The sequence below is a fragment of the Orcinus orca genome, chromosome 9, assembly GCF_937001465.1.
Source record: "Orcinus orca chromosome 9, mOrcOrc1.1, whole genome shotgun sequence".
Taxonomy (NCBI): Eukaryota; Metazoa; Chordata; class Mammalia; order Artiodactyla; family Delphinidae; genus Orcinus; species Orcinus orca.
In genome coordinates, this window is record NC_064567.1 from 15,630,541 (window position 1) to 15,651,553 (window position 21,013).

The 21,013-nt window shown below is 40.6% G+C and overlaps 1 protein-coding gene across 2 annotated transcripts in view; it reads left to right on the forward strand.

Annotated features, from left to right (window-relative positions):
• Positions 1-21,013, forward strand: part of DGKI (diacylglycerol kinase iota) — a 448,623-nt gene that overhangs the window by 210,767 nt on the left and 216,843 nt on the right. For both annotated transcript variants that reach the window (XR_004484538.2, XM_033432383.2), the window contains exons 7-8: positions 8,562-8,633; positions 12,298-12,414. Coding sequence is in view for 1 of the 2 variants with exons in the window: in XM_033432383.2 (XP_033288274.2) it covers positions 8,562-8,633; positions 12,298-12,414 (189 nt within the window). In the remaining variant the exon portion in view is untranslated. The remainder of the gene's footprint in view (positions 1-8,561; positions 8,634-12,297; positions 12,415-21,013) is intronic.

Consider the following 21,013-nt stretch of genomic DNA (forward strand, 5'->3'; position numbering starts at 1 on the left):
TTTGATTCTCCTTTCAGTGAGGGAAGGAAAATAATTCATTTGCTAAATCAACGACCATAGGTCATATACTCAAGGCCAAAAGATCCCAAATTTGACACAGTAGCTACAATTAGAGTATACTGGGTTGCATCTGTGGTAGTCCAGCATTGTTCTCCACTATAATATCTGGTTTTGTAGGAGCCCAGCTGGTGAATTAAATGGGGATATTTTGGGGAACACCACCGCTGCCTCCTTTAGTCTTTAAGGGTGGCACATAAAGAGATAATAATTTTTAAAAATAAACACAATCACATTATCATAACATACAAAATCAATCATTTAATACCTATTGCTTCTGAGAATGTGCCATTGGTTTTGATTTAGATATGCCTGGGAGGGTGGTTGAGTGTTTCACTTGGGCTTTCTTACTATGCCAGCACTTACACAACAGGGCAAGAAACCCGTATTGGAGTTCTGCCAAACTCCCAGCATGTTCAGTTATAAAATTAGGGACCAGGGGAAATAACCCTGCTGGGTTTGTGGAGACAGTAGACTCTCTATAAACCATCCCTGATCCAGGACTCCTTTTTTTAAACTGGACCTCATACATTCGTACTCTAGTAGGGGACCATGATCCTGCTTCATACACCAGTGCTTGGGTATACGTGTTGACCTGGACTCTTGCCCAACAGTCTTTAAAATATTTGGACATTTCTTTCTCCCCACTGTACGACTACCCAAGTAAATGGACCAAGTAGATCCTTTTAGATAGAATCTGGGGAAATGTTGCCATAGACTCTTGCTATGATGTTGCAGGATTCTCCTGGGAACTTGCCCTTTGGGTTCTATCTTTGAAAACTTCCTTTAGTCCAGAAATGGGGCAAAATATCATGACCCTTTATTGGAGCATTTGCCCTCATATTTCTTGATCCTCCATTCTTGATTTCTTTTTATTTTATCGATTAATACGTCTTTTATCTGATGGTCTATCTTGCCTCTGGGAGGTTGTGCTGTATTAACCATTTGGTCAAGCCCCCATGGCAGGAACTTCAGTCTTGCAGTAATTGCACCCACCTTGCTTTAATGGTTAAGTGCTGCCACATGTTCCTTATTATTTTGGAACTTTGTAATATTTATTGGTATCAAGAGTGCTCACTCTGTAGGATTTCCTACCATCAGGCCTAACCTACAGAGAGGAGAGCTTCTCAACGATGATGACACCCTTCTCACCAGCACATTTCTTATAGTTTTGGTCAGTGGAATATCCTTTAGGCCCTCTTGCAGGACAGAGTCAACTGATGGGTTTTCCAGCTGTCCCTGGCATGCCACGGCAACTCTAACTTGCCCATTTCTGTGAGATTTTGATTGTTTCTTCTTCTATCACAGCAATCCTGGCATTGCTACTTCACTTAACACGGTCTGTTTTTTGTTCAAGTTTTCAAACGCCATTCTGGTATTAGTGTTTGTCGTAGTGTTAGCACCATCTTCTGGGGTTCCTGATAATGTGTTAAATTCTCTGTTGTAGATGAGTGCTCTGACATTGAGAAACCCTCTTTTATCCAGCTTTAAGCCCTGCCCCCTTTGTCCTGCACTCTCAGGACCCAGTCCCATACACACTTTCCCATTCCTGCTGGTACATATTGGTTAGGTCACGCAGCTACATCTTTTGGGATGCAGTCCTTTTTCTCTCTGAGCGGCCTCTGCACGTTTCTGGCTGGGTGCATTAGTGTGAAAAGATTATTAGGTCATCTGAGATACTACCAGGAAGAGCAGATCTAACACTAGGATGTCATTTGAAACTTGAACAAACAAACACAAAAACACCAAAAAAACAGTTCATGTTAAGTGGAGTAGGGATGCCAGAATTGCTCTGATAGAAGAAGCAGAAATTAAAATCTCACAGAAGTAGGCCTGCTAGAGTTGCTATATTAGGGACAGCTGGAAAACCCATCAGTTGACTATTAAAATCCCAAGTGAAGTCAAAACTGTTGCTAGGTAGCAGAATCTTTTCTTTCTCTAAGGCATGCATTATCTGGTGATATTCCTTTGACATAAATTCATGAAGCCAGGAGGGACACAATCAGAGTCATTTCGGCAAATTTTCTAAGTCTTTTTCTCAGTTGTCTGGGGGCTGTTATAGCAAAACAGTCTAAGTTTGAACAAAAAGAAAGTGTAATTAGTTTTACCAGTGAAAGCGCATTTTCCTCAGTTAAGAGTGGAGAGTACAGCCAGTCATTTCCTGGAATGTCATACTGTCAGCAAGATTATAGATTATATGGCTTCTCTGAATATCTGTAATGATTTGTAGCTGGTAACTGTGGTAACGTCAACTTTAAAAAAATAGTTTTTTGTTAAAAACAAATTTTCCAAAAAACAACCTTCTTGGTGAATACTATCAGCGTTAAAATTATACTTTTTATTGGGAAGGTTTTCAATTACGGGGCAGTCAGGGATGGACATTAATTTTCATGGAAGACCATTATTATAATTGTAGCTGGTTATGTCATTAGGTAGATATTTTCATGTAAGGAACTTCCCTGGTGTTCTAGGACAAAGATATAAACCCAACAGTTAAAGTTTTGTATGCACTTTTGGCCATATTGAATATAAGTATCTGAATACAGCATTTTTATCCTAGAATCAGAAGGGTGATAAAAATATGAAATATAAACATCACAGTTAAAATAGTTAACACTTAAATTGAAATGTAAACCAGTGACTATTGTTATAGGCTTAATTTCAATTATACATTAATTGCAAGGTTAAGCCACTGACTTCCATGAAGTCATCTGCCTCTGATGACAGTGTTCTGGACATCACGTCTTAGGCTCTTCATACAGTCTGACAAGTCTGTGGTAACAGTGTTAACTTATGCTGAGAATCCTGTGCCCTGAATTTCGCTTTTCCCAGCACCGCTCTCCCCAGGAGACTCAATTTATGACCTATAGCTTGTATCAGGGACTGTCAGATAAATTAATGGAAAAAGCAGAAACTATCTGAGGATAATAAGACTGACTGGCTGGGGTTAATAAATCGTAATTACCAACATTAGAATGGAAGGATGCAGAGGCTCTATTGAGGACTAATAAAATGTCAATCTATGTGCGTGAGTCAGTGATCACCCTTGACAGAGGGCATATTATGGACAATAAGGGCATCGATAAACTTTCAGAGCTCTTAATTAATGCCATAAAGCATATTATAGTTAAACCCAATGGACAAGGATTTAGATTTTTCAATGATAATTCTAATAATGTAACTGTAGATTCATATAATTTGCAGCACTGTCAGAAGTCATAAAAAATTGGTCACCATAATTCAATTTATAAAGATATTGTTTATTTTAATTCAGTTTTAATTTAGTGTATGTTTACATTTTGAAAATCTTGAGTGTTTATAAAAATGTTAGCTTAAAACCAGTAAAATCAGTATAGGAAGTTTTAGGAAGTTCAGGTAAATTCGATTTGCTATGAGTAAATGAACCCTAATCTTGCATAAACTGCAGTATTAATGGTACAATTTTTACACTGTGATAAAGCCAAGGAAAAGGCATATTATAAAATTAGCCTAATATCCAGTGATTCGCACTGCCAGGCAAGGGTACACCTATCTGTGGAAAACTGGGCTGAATAGTTTGTTGACGGGAAAAAGTCAACAATTAGCAGGTACAAGGAAAGAGATCGGTTCATGGTGACTTTGCTAATTAAAGATTGAAGTTTGAGCTCTGGATAGGACAGAATTAGTCCATAAGTCTGTAGATAATGGGTTAAAACAGGTGCCAATTTTTATTAGTCAGAAAAAAGTTTTCAATTAGGTCAGTGTGAGTTTGCATGTGGGTCACTCAAAGGTCAAACAAATGTCGTTTTCTATTGGTTAGAAAAAAGTTTTCAATTAGGTTGATTGATGTGGCTCTGCACCTAGGTCACTCAAAGGTCTTAGCTACTCAGCAGCTTCAGCTGGTCAAACCCTGAAACGTCATCACTGGTTGTCAGCTTCCGCTGGTTAAAAGCCGTTGCATGGGAACAGCACAACCAGTTTGAGATGGGCTCCGATTGGAAGAATTTCCTTTTACATTGTGAGTATCAAATTGCTGTGGTATTTTTATCCCACTGGATAAGTTTACAAAAGTGCTATAATAGTTTTATTTTAAATTTTTCTAGAAATAATGAACTTTGCATCTAATTAAATGTGGGATGAACATTTTAGATATTAAATATACAATGTGTAAAAGTATATACATTTTTCAAAAATGAAAGGGAGTATTTGAGCAAAAATGAAGTTCTCTGTGTTAAGATAGATATTAATTTAGTCTTATCGTTCCCTTGGGTTTGCCTTTCGTAATACTTGGTGAGCTTTGAATATGCAAGTGGATATAGAGAGGTTTATTTTGTTGGTGATGGTTAAAGTTTTGGAGGCAAGAGCAGTATCAACTCTTGGATTGGATCAAATCAAACAGGGAGTCAGGCTACAGTCAGGAAATTCCCTCACCCAAACCTCAGTTAAATCCGTAAGCAATAAAAGAGTTTGTTTCAAGTAAAGCGCTTTTACCTGGTTTCAGTCAAGGCTGTAAAACTGAGTGCTACTTGGTATATGCCCTAGATTGCACAAGAGAAAGCGGCAACAGAGCCAAAACAGCCCTTAAAAACCAGAGTCTGCTGAAATTCAGTTAGGGCATCTGTCAGTACCATAATATCAGGTTCGGGCCAGAATTTAAAAGTGGGTAATTAGGAATCTGGCTCTTTTCGCTGTGCTGAGCTCCCAGCCAAAACCTCCCCATTGCAGGTGGTCTGTAGGAACTCGGTGCCTGAAGGCTCCAGTGTGGATCTATTTATGTCTTTATGTTAGATAGTAACCGTGAAGCCATGGCCACTGTGACTGCCAGACTAGAGAATCCAAAACAAAGCACAGAGCTGGTTAGACCAGGCTCATTTCCAAGGGACCCATCACAGTTCTGCATAAGCACAGCGCCCAGTGCCCCAGTTGTGGCTGGCCTTGTTGTTTGTTTCTAGTTTCAGCCTGGCTGTCAGGGCTACGCTGAACTGTATCTATTTCTCCTTGAAGTCAGAAGGCCGATAATCGATAGAGGGATGGGCTAATGCTCTCACTCTGGACCCCTGAATAGAGTATTGCTAACTAATCACACGTGGCACACTAGAGGACTTTGTCAGCAAGGGGTTGGAAGAGGTTCCAGCAATAAACGGACTCCTTCACTTATGTGTACTGTGTTATAAAGAACTTTTCGAATGCATTGCCCCATTTGATGCTTGTAACTACTCAGGCGTTGGAGAGGTTTGTATTTTTATTACCATTCCCAGGTGAAGGGAGAAAGTGGAAAGGATTAAGTGGTTTGCCTAGCATGTTTGCTGTGTTTAGAGCGGTTGGACGAGAGCAGAGTGAGGGGGCATATTTTCAGGTGGTTTGGGTTAGGTTTTTAAAGTCTGGATAGCATGAAGTTTGTAGTTGGGTTACAGTATGGTAGCACTGACATTCTTGTTCAATTAGAAAATATTCATGCCATGTCTGTGATGTTCAAAGAACTATGCTAAGCTGTAGAGATCTATTAAGAAATATTATAAGGACTTCTCACAAAGAGCTTGTAATTCCATTGGCGAGAGAACACATGTGCACATAAAATAACCAGCAACTTAGAGCAGCTGTTCATTGATGCCAAGGGGAGATACAGGAGGTGAGGCCTGTAGGATTAGGAGGAGAGGTTACAGTGAATTGAGGTGACCTTGGAACATTTTCTTTTTAGATTTTGTAGTGGAAGTAAAATTCAGATGCTGTATATGAAATAGTGGTAGGCACTCTAAATGGTGGGTTGGGAATTTAAAAAAACAGCAAAAAATGGTAAAATGGGCAAAAATGGAAACATAAAAGAATAAAGCATGTTGTAGAATATAATTAATCCCATCTCACTATAGACAGGAATTTATAATGGCTGAGAGTGGGAGATTGATGTAGAAAAATTGGCTGAGAAGATTATGGACGGCGCTGAATGTCAGTATGAATAGTTCTGTAATCTCGGGGTAAGAAGTAGTCATTTGAGTATTTAAGATTGAGGCTGGTACTAAAAACAACAGCAGCATTTTCCCTGGTGTCATGGCCCAGGATAGAATGAAGAACACAGGGGGAAACAGACTATCAATGGAGAGACAAGTTAGCAGATGGAGCAGACATCCACATGTGACGGGGCTTGATGCCTGCTGGACGTGGGGTCCGGGGTGGGAGAATCCCACCACACAGCCAGGGCTGTCTGCAGGAGTTCCTGCTCAGGCCCTGCACCAGCTTCAGCGTGCTTGCTCTTGCCTGCTGGCTTGCTTCTGTACACAGCGGAAAGAGCTCTATAGCTATAGCTCTGAAGAGAAGTTTTATTCATCTCTTTTTTTTTGCTCAGTCCATCAAGAGTGGCTTGAGCAAAGAGGAAGAACTTTTCAAGTGACTCTGATGTGAAATCATTCCTGCCTATTTAGTGCCATTTCGTTTCGCATTGAATAGTTTGTGCCTCATCTTTGAAGGGACCTCTCTACCTAACCCTGTGGTCCACTGGACTCGGTGTCCTCCCTGGAAGCTATTTCTGTCAGGCAGTGATAACTGATGCCAGGGGCTGTGCAGGTGGTGGCTGGCTGCCACAGCAGTAAACCTGTGGACACCAACCTGTCCTAATAATTCAGTCCCTGTGTGTTTTACAAAAGTGCATCCTTTCCTGGGGGGATGATATTCTCCTTGACAGAGGAGGTATAGCAAGACTCATTGTTTGTGGGGAGATGAGTACGGTTTGGTGTCCTTAAGACGCCCCAGTTTCAGTATTCACTAGGAGGACTCATGGGACGCTGTATATTACTCACAGCTGTGATTTGTTATAACAAAAGGCTACGAAGCAAAGTCAACAAAGGAAAGGCCCGTGGGGTAGAGTCTGGGGGAAACCAAGTGGAAGCTCCAAAAGTCTTCTAACGGTTACAGAGGGTGTGCTTAGTTCTTCCAACATGAGTTGTGACAACACGTGTGAAATATTGTCTCCTAGTTTCATCAGAAGCTCGGTGAGTAGGTTTTATTGGGGGCTGGTGACATAAGCACATAACCTGCTTAGCACATACCCAACCTCCAGACTCCCAGAAGGAAAGCAGGTGTTCAGCATACATCAGGCTGTTTGTACAAGCAGTTCAGGCACAGTCAGTCACCCTTAACTGTTCTGGGAACCTTGGAACCCCTCCTGAAGCTCCAGTTTCCGAATGCCAGCCAAGGAGCAACGTTCCAAGCAGGCCTTTGTAAGGAGAGCAGACTCATGCTTGTTCTGTGAACTCCTCTTCCCTGAGTGATTCTATTATTACTTAAGCTGTTGAGAAAGGGATATTGATGGAGAAACTTTTCAGAATCCAGGAGAGTCCGGTGTTAAGGAAGAGGTCCTGTTTCTAGAAGTGAGAGTTGAGGCTGGGGAGAAAAGAGAAGGATTCAAGGAGGAATTGCAGAGCACAGAGGATTGACACTGGTTCTGGTCTTATGTCCACATGCAGGAGATTGGAGAGGGACAAGGAGACCTGGAATGTGTTTTAGGAAACCCAAGAGAGGCGAGAGGACCCAAAAGGAGGAAATGCTCATTAGTATATAAAATGCTGCAGATAGGTGGGAATTATGGGGACTGCAAAAATGCTGTTGGGACTTCTTTTAATAATGTGTAAATTGAGTTTTTGGGTTTTTTTAACTTAAAGTTATCTGTATACGTTAAGCAAGACTTAGTCAGCCAATGCCTTAAAAACTTTCCTGCCCGTCACATCTTTCTGTTTTCTTTGGATTACTTTACAAAAGCCTTGTTTTAAGACTTTTTTTGTCATTGATCTGCATTATTTTGTTTGGCTTAGATTTCACAGGGAGATAGAAATGGATGAGCTTTGGGAAAGCTAAAAAAAATTCCTTGAGCGTTACTGTGTACTTCTCTCTGGCAGGGACAGAAGCAGCCAAGAAGCATCTCTTCCTTTCTGGATGGAAAAGTAATTCTGTTCGTTCATTAAGAGGATTGTGTTTGCTATTCCATTCATCTCATTGCTGCTTGCTGGCGAGAAATGGACATTGAAAGCTGCTTGTTTTGAGTCCAACATCCCCGGGGGACGATGAAAGAGTTTGCATTTCCTCCTCTACCCTGGGACATCTCCCAGACTCTCACTTCTAGGTCACCTGCCTCTCTCATGCTTCACTTCTCTTTGTGGGTTCTCCATGTTCAGGTTGTATAGAACCTCTGAGATGGATGACTGTTATGAAGAGTCATGTGAACCAAAAGCGGCTCTTTCTTTTACTTACTATAAAAATGTATCAGAACCTCATTTACTTGGGAGAAAAAGAACAACGTTTTGTGTCTGACTTTGAGTAGTGTTAAGGAAATGGTGCTGCCTCCTCTGTCACACTCCAGAGGATTCTGGGATAGGAAGCTCTTGTGCGGTAGAAGTTAGAGATGCCGCAGTGCCGAGTGTGGCATTTGCCATCCCAGTTACCTTAAGCCTGGCCTTACTTCGTTGGACTTCAGGAGGGCGGATGCATCCTGTGTTTGAAGTGGTTTTAATTCTCTGTTTCTTATTCTGACATCCCAGGGCTTCCAGCAAAAATTCTCCTTCCACAGTAAAGAGATTGTGGCTATCAGCTGTTCCTGGTGCAAGCAGGCGGTAAGTTTGGGGATAAAATAAAGTGGGCTCGTGTTTTATCAAAATCGACTTATGTCATTGCTGGAGTTCCTGTCTGTAAGTGGAACGTTATCCTAATTTATGTATTATTTCTCTCATAGGATCTGTGGAGGAAGAAAGACAGATCAAAACTATAGAACTATAGCATAAATGAGCTGGAAGAAACTATAAATTAACCCCTTTATACATTGAAGCCTGGGATCACAGATTGGAAAATCCTCTCCTGGTTCTGTCCCTGGGTTTAGAATCGAGGGCTTTTCACTCTTACGCCACATTTTCCCCACTACATTAGATTGTCGATGACTCCTGTAGTGGGAGATTGCAACCTTAGATAATCCCTCTGACACAGAAATTCAGGCATCTTGGTTCTTCTGTTTTGGATGTGGGCAACTTTTTTTTATAAAGGGGCTATGTTAGGATAAGAGTGGTCTTGTATCCTTCTTTAGGTTTCGATGTTGTTATAGTTGGCTGTATGCTCATTGAAATGTAAGTCTTTCTTACATTTGAACATATATACTGATCAGGATCCAATGGTAATTTCCCTATTTACTCTTCCTCTCTTATCTATCTTTTGTTCATTTTTTAACAGCTCTGTCCCAACTAGATGGTTCATTTTTTGTTTGCCTATGGACCTGTTTTTTTCTTTAACTAGACAATGTATACTCTAACTCAGAAGTTGGCAAACTATGGGCTGTAGACCAAATCTGACTGCTGCCTGTTTTTATAAATAAGGTTTTATTGGAACACAGCCATGCCCATCCTTTATATATCATCTCTGGCTACTTTCATGCTACAGCAGCAGAGTTGAGTAGTTGGAGCAGAAACAGTATGACCCTGTAAGACTAAAATATTTACTATCCAGTCATTTTATAGAAAAAGTCTGGACCCCTGCTCTAATCTCTCAATTCACCTGTTTTTTTGGGGGGTTTTCTGTTTTTTTGAATGACTGTATAATTGCGATACATTGTCCCCTCACTGCACAGCCAACCTGAAAAGAAAGGGCTGTGCTGTTTTAGCGAGGGTAAGGGTTGGAAGGAAAACATCAGGACTCTACACACAACAGCTTTACCTGCCAAACAGAGCCATAGGGCAGGAGCAGAAGATGCATTTAGTTGAAACACATGAAACTGACCTTTTTGTGGGTCAAAACCTTTTGAATTTTGGCAGTTCCATCAGGTTCAACCTGATAATCTCTCTGGCATAATTTCCCTAGGCCCGCACCTGTCAGGAGGATCTGCTGTCACTAGGTAGGGACGCCTTGGTCTGGAAAGCTCAGTGCTTTCTGTGTGTCACCCTCCTGGCACATTTTTTATTCTTGGCATTTCCATCTCCTTTCGGTTAATTGTTACACGAATAATCTTCGTGCTTCTGTTCAAGAACATGTTCACAAACGTAAGGCCATCCTAGTCCTTGAATGAGACTATGCCATCAAAGCAATGTCTCCACCTGGACAGGAAGAAGCAGATTTAGAGCCCAGGGGTCCCCAACTCTGTGCTGTTGGTTTCCCTGATCTGGTGAGATGTTACTTGCCAAATGGCATCAAGCCGGCCTCAGATAGGATGTGCCCACTCGTGCCCCCGTAGCTGCCAGGCTGTGGTTAGGTGGTTGATCCAGGGTTATTTAATTTGGGAACTCAGTCCCACTTGACAGTGAACACATGTGCTCTCTTTTTATTAATCTGTAGTCCAGTTGAATCACTAAAAAACAACTTTCGCTTGACCCCTGTGGCAGAGTTTTGGTCAGTTCCAAGTACTGATAGCTTTGAGTTTCCCAGGTTTACAACGTCATTTTTCAAGGAGTGAAAACACAGAACATTTTAAGACAGATTACAGTGGTGTTGTATTTTAACAGTACAGGTAATTCCTTCTAGGATATCTGATGTCAAACAATTAAGTGCCTTCTATGGGCGCTTCCTGCAGCAGAAAATAAAACTGGGTTTGGGAGCTGGGTTTCATGGATTCAGGTCCTGACTCTACCACTTAGGAGTCCTGCAGTTTTGGACATACCTCTTAGTCTCTCTAGATTAGAGATTACTCGGGTATAAATTGAGAGAGTTGGAGTAGGCAGTCTCTGAGATCCCTACCATTTTAGAAATGCAATGGCCATTCATTTGGGGGTTTATTTGAATTGCTAAAAGAAAATCACTTTCTAAAGAAGGAATTCAAATGACATTTCTCTGGTATAGCAAATTGTTTGCAGATCACAAGTAACTGGTGGTAGGAGGAATTATTTATTATCTTATTAATTAGGATTTCACGCTTAATTAATTTAGTAATTTGCCATGGATAATGTCAGATCTTGAAGATATTCAGCGATAAAGACAATTTCCTTGATGTGACATAATTGGGGTGGCTATATTTGCCAGTTTTCCTGAAACAGCCCTAATTTATGTCTGCTGTTCCAGCATAATTATTACCAGCGCTCCCTTTCATTCTTAAAATTGTTTCAGTTAAGATGACAAATTATGTGGTCATAGTTAAGTATAATCCAAGTAGAAGCTAATGTTAATTTAATGGGGATTTTATGTTCATTAGAAAACAAATGTTACCACTCATTATCACTTTACAGTCACCAAAAAAGATGATTGAAAATGTGATTGGCCTGGTCTTCCCTGGTGGCGCAGTGGTTGAGAATCTGCCTGCTAATGCAGGGGACATGGGTTCGAGCCCTGGTCTGGGAGGATCCCACATGCCGCGGAGCGACTGGGCCCGTGAGCCACAACTACTGAGCCTGCGCGTCTGGAGCCTGTGCTCCGCAACAAGAGAGGCCACGATAGTGAGAGGCCCGCGCACCGCGATGAAGAGTGGCCCCCGCTTGCCACAACTAGAGAAAGCCCTCGCACAGAAACGAAGACGCAACGCAGCGAAAATAAATAAATTAATAAAGATAAACTCCTACCCTCAACATCTAAAAAAAAAAACGTGATTGGCCTAAGGTTACTCAGTCCATTGGGGTATAAACTTAAGCCCCTAGAACTGCGGTATCATTATCATCATTAGTCTGCTTTTACTTCCTTTCAAAAACCAAAAGCACTTTAGACTTGCCAAGTATGACAGGACCATTATTTTTTCAGTGGTCCTAGACAAACCTAGCAGAAGCAGTCTTTTTGTTCCCTCTCGGATTAACAGCTCTCTAGAAGAGACATCTTCTTTCCTGGGTCCCCTACACTGGAAGGACGACCTGGGAAGGATTTACATCTATGGATAGAAAAAGGAGAGGCAGATGGTCGGCATTGCCTTTCTGCTTGCCTTCGTTTCCTTCTGGACATCGTCCCAGATCAACCAAGTCTCTCACCAGCGCCAGCCAAGTGAAACAAAATTATGTGCAAAGTTAGCCTTCGTAGACCCCTCCAAGTCTCTAACATCTTTATGTAAATATCCTATTAAAAGCTTATCAAATTTTAGCCGGCTTGTCCTGTAAGATGGATTTCTTGTTATCAATCGTTATCAGTTTGTAAAGTGGAATGAATTTGAAATCTGGTCTCTAAGTTCTTGGGGCTGGTTGGGCAGTGACGAGAGCGTGTGACCTCAGAGAGAGAGAGAGAGAGAGAGTGTGTGTGTATGTGTGTGTATACATGCACTTATTCCTTCTTGTGGCAGCATCGTCCTTTGCACAGAATTGTTTACTGGCCTGTTTTTCCCTTTAGTTTCACAATAAGGTGACCTGCTTCATGCTGCACCAGATTGAGGAACCCTGCTCCCTGGGGGCTCACGCTGCTGTTATTGTCCCGCCCACCTGGATCATTAAGGTGAAGAAACCTCAGGTAACTGCCGGAACCCTGGTGCTGCTGGGCCAGCACAGAGAAAAAGTAACTGCTGCTTCTTGCTTTTCTCCCCCTGACGAATCTCTGGGTTCTTACAATCTCTGCTCACTCATCCCCAAGGTCCTCTGCTTCCCAGCTCATCCCATTAGCCCATCACAGTTCTGCGTTGGGCTCTCTCATGGAACCAGCCTCCACCTCCTAAAGAAATCAAAGTTCCACAGCAGGAGTGTTTCCTCCCCACTCAGGTGCTAATGTTCTCTTTGATGGGTGCTCTCCTGAGTTCATTAAGGACCCGTAGTGGGTACAGCTGATTCTCACACAACTCTCTTCTCTTCCAGCCTGGGCAACCCCAGGGAGTGGCTGTGAGGGCGCTCTGTGCCATTGTTTGGTTGCTATTACCACCACTTCCAACCCGAATGCAGACTGTGGGTCATGACCTTCCCCAGTACACAAGGCCTGCTTAGAGAGCAACACTCTTTTCTTAAGGCAAAGTAGAATTTATCGTCTTAACATCTAATCTCATTCTGTATTCCATCCTCATTGTACTTTCTGTCCTGGAGAGTCTCTGCTGCTATATTCTGGGAGACCTTGGTAGTTTTTCAACAAGGTCCTAATCTGTGATAGAAACGTTTCTACCTTTGTACTGTACATCTTAGATAGTCATCTCCAAGTTATGGGATGGCAGACTTTTAATGTTACAGGGAGAAGATTATACCTCCCCCGGGGTGCGGGTACCTTAGGGAGTCTTCTTGAATGTAGTATCTTTAAAAGATATGGCAGTCCTACTTCAGATGGTCTCCAAAATTATCATGTAGTGTATTCTCATTGACTCAGTTTTATTTAAAAACTGGTGGATCAGGGACACTGTTTTGCTTCATGTGTTTTATATAAAAGTTTTGCCTCTGATGAGTAACATGTAGGAATCATCTTTTCAAGTTACAATCCATGGAAGCCCTTGGGAACTGTTTTCCAGAGGCGAGTACAGTATCTACACATTAAAAAATGAAACATCTAGTTATTTTTACATTTTAGAGCTGAATGTCAGGAGATGCTAAGTAAGTTGTCCAAGGTGACATAGCAAGTCAATTACAGTACTATGTCTGAGATTCAGGTGTACTGATTTCCAATTTGGTGTTATTTTAAAACCTCTTTAACATTTTTACTTCTTTGTGTGTGTTTTTCCCCTAAAATTCAGTAATCTCTCCATGTGCTGTATAGTAAATATTCAGTTAAATCAACACGTTTTTCATCAAAAACCTTGATGGTATCAGGAAGGCTACTAGGCATTGTGATATAATAGACAATCCTTGCTCTGAAGAACCATATAGTTATTTTAAGGAAAGATCAGGGAGAGCTTCATGAAGCAGGTGGATTTCATTCTGCCTCCTTACAGATGGGTGGGATTGAGGTCAGTGGAGAAGGAAATGACCAACAGGAGAATGGCACAAGCAAGGATACTTTGTCCAAAATTATCTTCATGGGACCGTGAGACTAGGTTGAGTGCTGTGGAAGGTTTGTGTAGGAGGTGTGTAGGGCATGAGCATAAGGTTGCTCAGGCCTGGCTGGGGGAGATTTTTGATTCATGTAAACTTTATCCTTTTAAGCAAAGGAGTGATAGAGGAAAACTGTATTTTAGAAGAAAACAACTAGCATGAGTGTGTAGGATGACCTAGTGGTATGGGATTTTGGGCCCCTGAAGATAGAACAGAAAAATCAGAAGACTACCACTCTGCAGAGAAATTCTAAGTTTACTCTTCTAAACTTTAAAAATTCTTTTGGTTGTGGAAATTTTCAAGCAAGTGAAGAGAAAGAGAAGGTCATAATGAATTCCATAACCATGAACTTTGTTTTTTGATGTCACAGATATTTTTAATGTTCATAAAGACATAAAACAGATTCTATGCCTGAAACACCACAGATAATACAGAAATTTGACTTGAAACACAAACTCTGCAATTATCATTTCACATCCTGAATTGTTGTCGCAATATTCAGTAACACATTAGTCGTCACTTCTTTCTAACTAGTCACTTATTTCTTTCCTATAAGGAATACTACTGACAAAACATCATACTCATTCATCTCTTCCTATAAAAACACTTCTTTACTATGTGTCTTGTTCAACATTACATTTAAATATACAGATTTTAACTCACTGTCAGAATTCTGGAACCAAGACCTCATATACCTGATATATTCCTGTCTGAGGTCAGGTCCTTCTTGGTCTTCATTTCAATCAATGCTTTTCTCATCCTATGTCTAAATAATAACCCTTAGTTATTGGTATGTTATATCATTAAACATCTTTTTCTATATTCATCTTTTCTGAAAAGGAACTGATCTGCAATGCCGATACTAGTAAACATTAAAATAACTAAATAAGACACTTGAGCATAAAAGCGTATAACCCTGAACTTTTCTGCTATTATTGTTTCACCTAACCCCTGCCACACCATATTTTCTTTTTTGTAGTTAAATTTGTTTTGAGATTCACATGCAGTTGTAAGAAATAACACCGAAGGATCCCATGTACCCCTTACAAACTTTCCCCTCATGGTAACATCTTGCAGGATCATAGTATGACATCACAGCAAGGATCTTGACATTGATTAGTCAAGACACAGACCAATTCCATCACCGCAGGTATCCCTATGTTACCTTTTCAGAGCCACATCCATTTTTCTCCTGGTCCCACCCCATTTACTCTGTCTTCCCCAAAGTGGAAGTCTTCCTTTTTTTCTTTTGCTAGAGTATTTTAAAGCAGATTTTAGCATACCACTTAATCTGTAAATGCTTCATTTTGTTTCCTGAAAAGATAACACTTTAGAAAGACAACTACATACAATTATCTCACCCATCAAAATTAAATAATTTGAGGTGGTATCCTTAAAATATTTTCTGGTTGTTTCAAATATATCTTTTTTTACAGTTATTTTTTTCAAATTAGGATCCAGAGTCTACAACTGCCTTTTTGTTGACTGATCTCTTAAATCTCTTTTAATCTATAGCAATCTCCTCTCTTATTTTTCCTGCCATTTATTTATTGAATAAATTGGGTCACTTAACCTGTAGAATATCTCATATTTTAATTTTGGCTGATTATTATTGTGTTATTAAATGATTTTATTATTGTGTTTTAAAATGATTTCCCATATGGCCCATATTTCTTGTAGAAATATTTAGATATAAAGACATTAGATTCAGGTTTAAGTTCTTGGCAAAAGGACAATATGGGTAATGGTATATTTTTCTATAGTGTAGCTTTCAAAGGAACATAATATCAGGTTGTTCACTCTTAGTGACGTTAAGATTGATCTGTGAATTCAGGAGCTGTCATCCTAATCCATCTGTTATAAAGTTGTCCATCAGTCTTTCATCTATAATTTTATCCATTAAGGATTGTTACCTAAATCTGTTATTTCATTAGGGGTTGCTAAAGGGTGATTTTTCCAGTTTTTACTCTTCATTTTTTAGCTACAATTTTTCTATAAAGAGACCTTTCCCTTTTGACCAGCAAATACATAAAAAATGCTTACTTGTTTGCCCTTAAATTTTCAGGATAATAAGTTGGTATCTTAGCAACTTTTATTAAGTGGCTGGTTGGTGGGGGTGTTTTTTGGAGAGTAGTTCACAGTCTGGATGCTAAAGTCCAAAAGTTTTTTCATCACGCACCTTTTTATTACGTTCTGTGATTGAGGACATCGTAATAATAAGAATGAAAGCTAACATTTATTGAACACTTTACATGTGTTAGGAAATATTTTAAGTACTTTACCTTCAGTATCTCATCATCACAGTGCTCTCTGGGGCAGGTATCCTATTAGTCCCATTTTGCAGCTAAGGAAAGTAAGGAATAGAAAAGTCAAGTAAATTAGCTGGGACTATATAATTATTGAATAGTTTGAGATGGCATTTGAACCCAAGAACTGTGATTCTGGAAACCAAGCTTTTAATGATATGCCATGCTGCCTTACCGTGTTACTGTAGCCAGCCTTGCTGAATCAGTTTTAAAATTTTGGTGGTCCCTCCTCCTCCAGGCTCCAACGCCATTAAGTAATTTAATCAATTAACTAAGTTCTATGTAAAGGGTAGTGTATGATGAACTTGGGGGCAGGGTTGCAATAGAGTAGTTCTGAAGAGCTCTGGCTTGCAAGCCAGGCTGCCTGGGTTCATAACCTTGCTCTGCCACTTACTAACTTGGTTAATCTCAACTTAATCTCTTCTGTTTCAGTTTCTCAGCTGCAAAGGTTAAATACTACTAGTACCTAACTCATAGGGCTTTCGTGAGGACTAATGAACTAAAAAAGAAAAAATAAAACACACAGGACAGCACCCGGCTCATTGTAACCACTCAAATGTTAGCTCTTGTTATTTTCCTTCTTGTTGACTTTTAGGGGTGCAGGATATCAGGTGAAGCTGCACAACAGCAGATAGCAGCAGTGGGTAGTCATACGGGGGTCAAGATAGAAGTTACTGATCCCTGAACCATCTGTATTACGGTGAAAGAGGATGTAAAGAGGATGAGATTTCCAATGGAGAGGGTAGAAGTAGACAAGGATAGGGGCCATAGCCTGGCACCTACTCTGTTTCACCTACTCTGTAACACCTACTCTGTTTCCAAGTGCACCTTGAAATACTACTATAACTGTTGTATTTCACACTGTAGTGGCACAATGCCTATCCCATGGGAGAGAGTCAAGACCTGATCATTTACTGAATAAAAGAACGGAAGAAGACTGGGAGAACATCCATACCCAGAAAGTGAGAGGAGGGAGAGAATCCTGTGAGATAGAGAGAGAACTATGGTTGCATTAAAGTTTCATTATTAAAAATGAAAAGAAAAATAGGGCAATCATCAATGTTAAATTCTGTAGACATGAAAAAAATCACAAGGATTGAGAAAGGTCCTTGTGTTTGGGGCCAGAGCATTGATGACCATAAAAACTATAGTTTGTAGAGTGTAGAGTATGGGTGGCAACCTGTTAGTGATGGTGTGGAAGCAGTAAGATTAGAGAATTTGTTGGAGGTATTGGGAAATGATAAAAAAAAAATAGAATTTGGAAAGTAGATAAAGAACAGATAAAATGTTTTTTGACTTTTAGAATTTATATATCTTTCCTTCTTTATATATTTCTTTATTTTTCTATGACACTGCTTAAAAACGATAAAGGAGAAGAGGCTTAACTGAATTAAGTAAATGTTTAATTAACCACATTCAAAGATGCTGTTACATGCAGTGAGAGGTCCAAAGATGAATCAGATGTTCATCTGATGTCCACAAAGAGTGTACTCCCCAGTGGGGAAAATAGACACAACCATCTAAATCATTGGTCAGGGTATTTGTGGATTCTGGAGAGGAATTCAGCCACATGTAAATCTTTAATGAAAGAGTAGCTTTCAGTTGTCTGGGAAGGTTTGTCTTTTTGATCAGTGTTCATCTCGTGGGAGAGGTACATATATGGTGGTGAGAGGAAGGGGCCAGACAGGTTGGTTGAAATAGCCCTGGTCAGTGGGATGCCTACACCTCTGAGGCAGAGAGAGGTAAATGCCACCTAAGATGTAGAAACACAGTGAAGACATGAAGCAGAATTGAGCAGCTTCAGTCGTGGAGAGCAGCCTAGGCTCAGTGGAAAATCTGTCATTTGTGCTTGGTTTTGAAGGTTGTGGGTGGCATCCCTGGGAAGAAGGATGAGGAAGAACAATGCAAGTTGGTAGGAGATAACTGAGAACAGCAGTGAAGATGGGTCGTCAAATAAAGTCAGCTTTATTTGTGATGTTTGTGTCTAAACAGATGAGAGAAGAAGAGTAAAGGAAATCTGCTGGAGTGTATAATGGTCAGGAGAAGTGGGTTGTAAAGAGGTGGAATTAAACCATATATTTTCCTTCTCTGTTGAAAGATGGCTGGTTCTGAGTGGATAATTACTCCGTGACCAGCTGTGGAGTTGGGAGCTGCATGAAAGTTTGATGGTAAGGGAAATGAGGGCTGCCTGGATGATTTGCTGGGTTTCGTCACCAGATTACTTAGAGAGACCTGGAAGTTAAAAGATGATGGACGGTAGATGACTGGAAGGAATTAAAATGACAAGAAAACCAAATTTCAACAACCAAACCTGAATCTGTTGACATACAGTAAACGTATATTTAAAGTTACAGATGTCAGTGTTTGGACTGAAAATGTTAGCAGATGATATTTTGACTGGATGAACGCGTTAAAGGTGTTCAGATGCGAGTGTAAGCACTTGGAGCTGGTGGAGCAAGACCTGTGTGACATGAACTTTTCATGGGTTAAGTTTGGGGGGGGGGACACTGCGTTTTTAATAACTAACATCGTTCTCCACTTAATGCTTTAAAATTTGGCTTTCCCAGTTAAAAAAAATCATAGGGAAAAGTCTATATTAATACGTACAGATTTGACTCTTTTGAAAACTACTGTATATGTCCCACACTATGGATTGTTTACAGTTAATTTAAGCCAACTCCTTCCCAATGGATATTCATATTCTTTCTAATGGTCTACTTATAAAAATGTCGCTATCAACTCCTGCCTAGCCTTGCGTTGCCTTTCTTCATGCTAGTCCTTATTCCTTATGACTGGATGATCTTAAAATGCTGGGGACCCCATGATATGTAACAGCAATGGCCAACAATCTCCCTCAATGCCCAAGTGACTTCCTTTGATTAGTTCTAAAGGTCAAGTGATACTTGCTGTGATTTGGCCAAATACGCCTGAGAAGCTGCAGAGACCCTGTCCTTAACTTTGGAATGAGTTTTCTTGATCCTTCTGCTTACCTGTCCTCACAACAACCTTTGCTGCAATGGTACGGCTGAAGCAGGGCAGAGTGAGAACGTTCTTGAATAGACAAAGTCCATGGATTGCTCTCTTATTATCCATCAGAGTTTTGTCCAGTGTATGATGGAGGAGGGCTTCATTTGGAATGATGAAGTGAGATATCTTCTCTTTAGATCTGTTATTATTTAGATCCTTTGTGATCCCATCACCTGAGAAAATCCCTGAAGGGTAATAAGAGTAGTACGTTAGGCTTCATTCACAGCTGAGTGATTCCCCCATAAGATTTTGTAACAGCCCAGGAAGGAGTCATAACTATGATAAAGATTGTGTTGATAGGATCATTTTTGTGGCAAGGTAATTCTGCCCAATACCTGGTACAAGAAAACAAAAGGCCTTTATCTTTTCTTAGGACTTTAACAAAAGAGTGGGCACAGAATGTACAGGGGGTGAATGCTGTTGGAATCAGAAGAATGTAAAAATCCAAATGAGAGCACAGTATTTCACTGTTTGGAAAGTGTTGAACTTGCAAAGTGAACCCTTTGTATCACTGAGTTAGCCGCCCTTGTTAAGAGGGCTGCTTTGTTTTAGGACACAGGACAAGTATTAAAGGTTTCTTGACTGTATCACCAACAATTCTAGACAATAACGTCTTGGCATAATTTTTACATTCTTGGAAAGCATGTTTCGTTTAGCTCTCACAATACTGACCAGGCAGGGTAAGTGTTAGCGTGGATAAGCAAGGCTAGAAGACTTGTCTTGGCCAAAACACAGCCCGAAACTGCCTTCACGTCCATCTGTTCCTCGTTGAATTATGCTGCCTTCTAAAAGAAGTGATATATTGAGACAGAGATACATATTTACACGGGAACAGAAGGAAGCCTGGGGAATTTGGATGTGTGCTGTGAAGTTCCGTACTGCTTATCTCTTGCTGTTTGACCATCCATAGGGCTGTAAGCTTACTCAGAGCTCACATAGAAGCGTCCAGGTACTGTAAGTCAACCACCGTGCTTTATTTTTGCCCCCTTCTTGTTCTGTGGGATGATGGCCTCAGATGCGTGTGGCTCGGTGAGGCTCAGAAGCACTTGTATCTGTGTTTCAAACAAAGGCCGTTTTGTGTGTCTGTTCCCTGTTAGAGTTGAGCTCCCCGCCTGCCCTGTTTTCGGACATCAAGCCTTATTTTGATGTGTTTTTCTAACCCTCTGTTTCTCAAACATACTTGATCATCAGAATCACCTGAAGAACTATGATTTCTGTGATCAGGCAAGTTTAGGAAACAACCTCAGCTTGATGCATTCGACCTACCTCTTGGAGTTTAATTATTGAGTGCTGTCAAGAAGCAAGGCCGACAGTGTGTTCCTGCAAGCACTCGGGGTCCTGCCTTTCTCTTGGCACTAAATGAATGAAAACAGCCAAGAAGTTAGGAAACAATCACTCACTTCCCAAGGATCCTTTTCAAAATCAGGAAAGACTCACTCAATGTTGTGAACTCTAAAAATATTGGTTTATTATTTCCACAACGATTTGAGTTCATACCATGTGCCGGGCATTTGTGCTGGGTGTTGGGGATCTAGACCTATGAACGAGGCAACTGGCATTTATGGAAGTGCTTCTCATGGGACGGATACCAAGTTAACTGCTTCACATCCTTTTTCTTGTTTAAACTCCACAACTGTCCTGTGAGGTAGGTATTATCAACTTCATTTTAAAATTAAGAAACTGTTATTTCAGAAGTTTGACTGACTCGGCCAAGGTCACAGATCTAAGTGACAGGGTGGTTCAGAATTTACACCGAGCCTGGCAGATCCCACA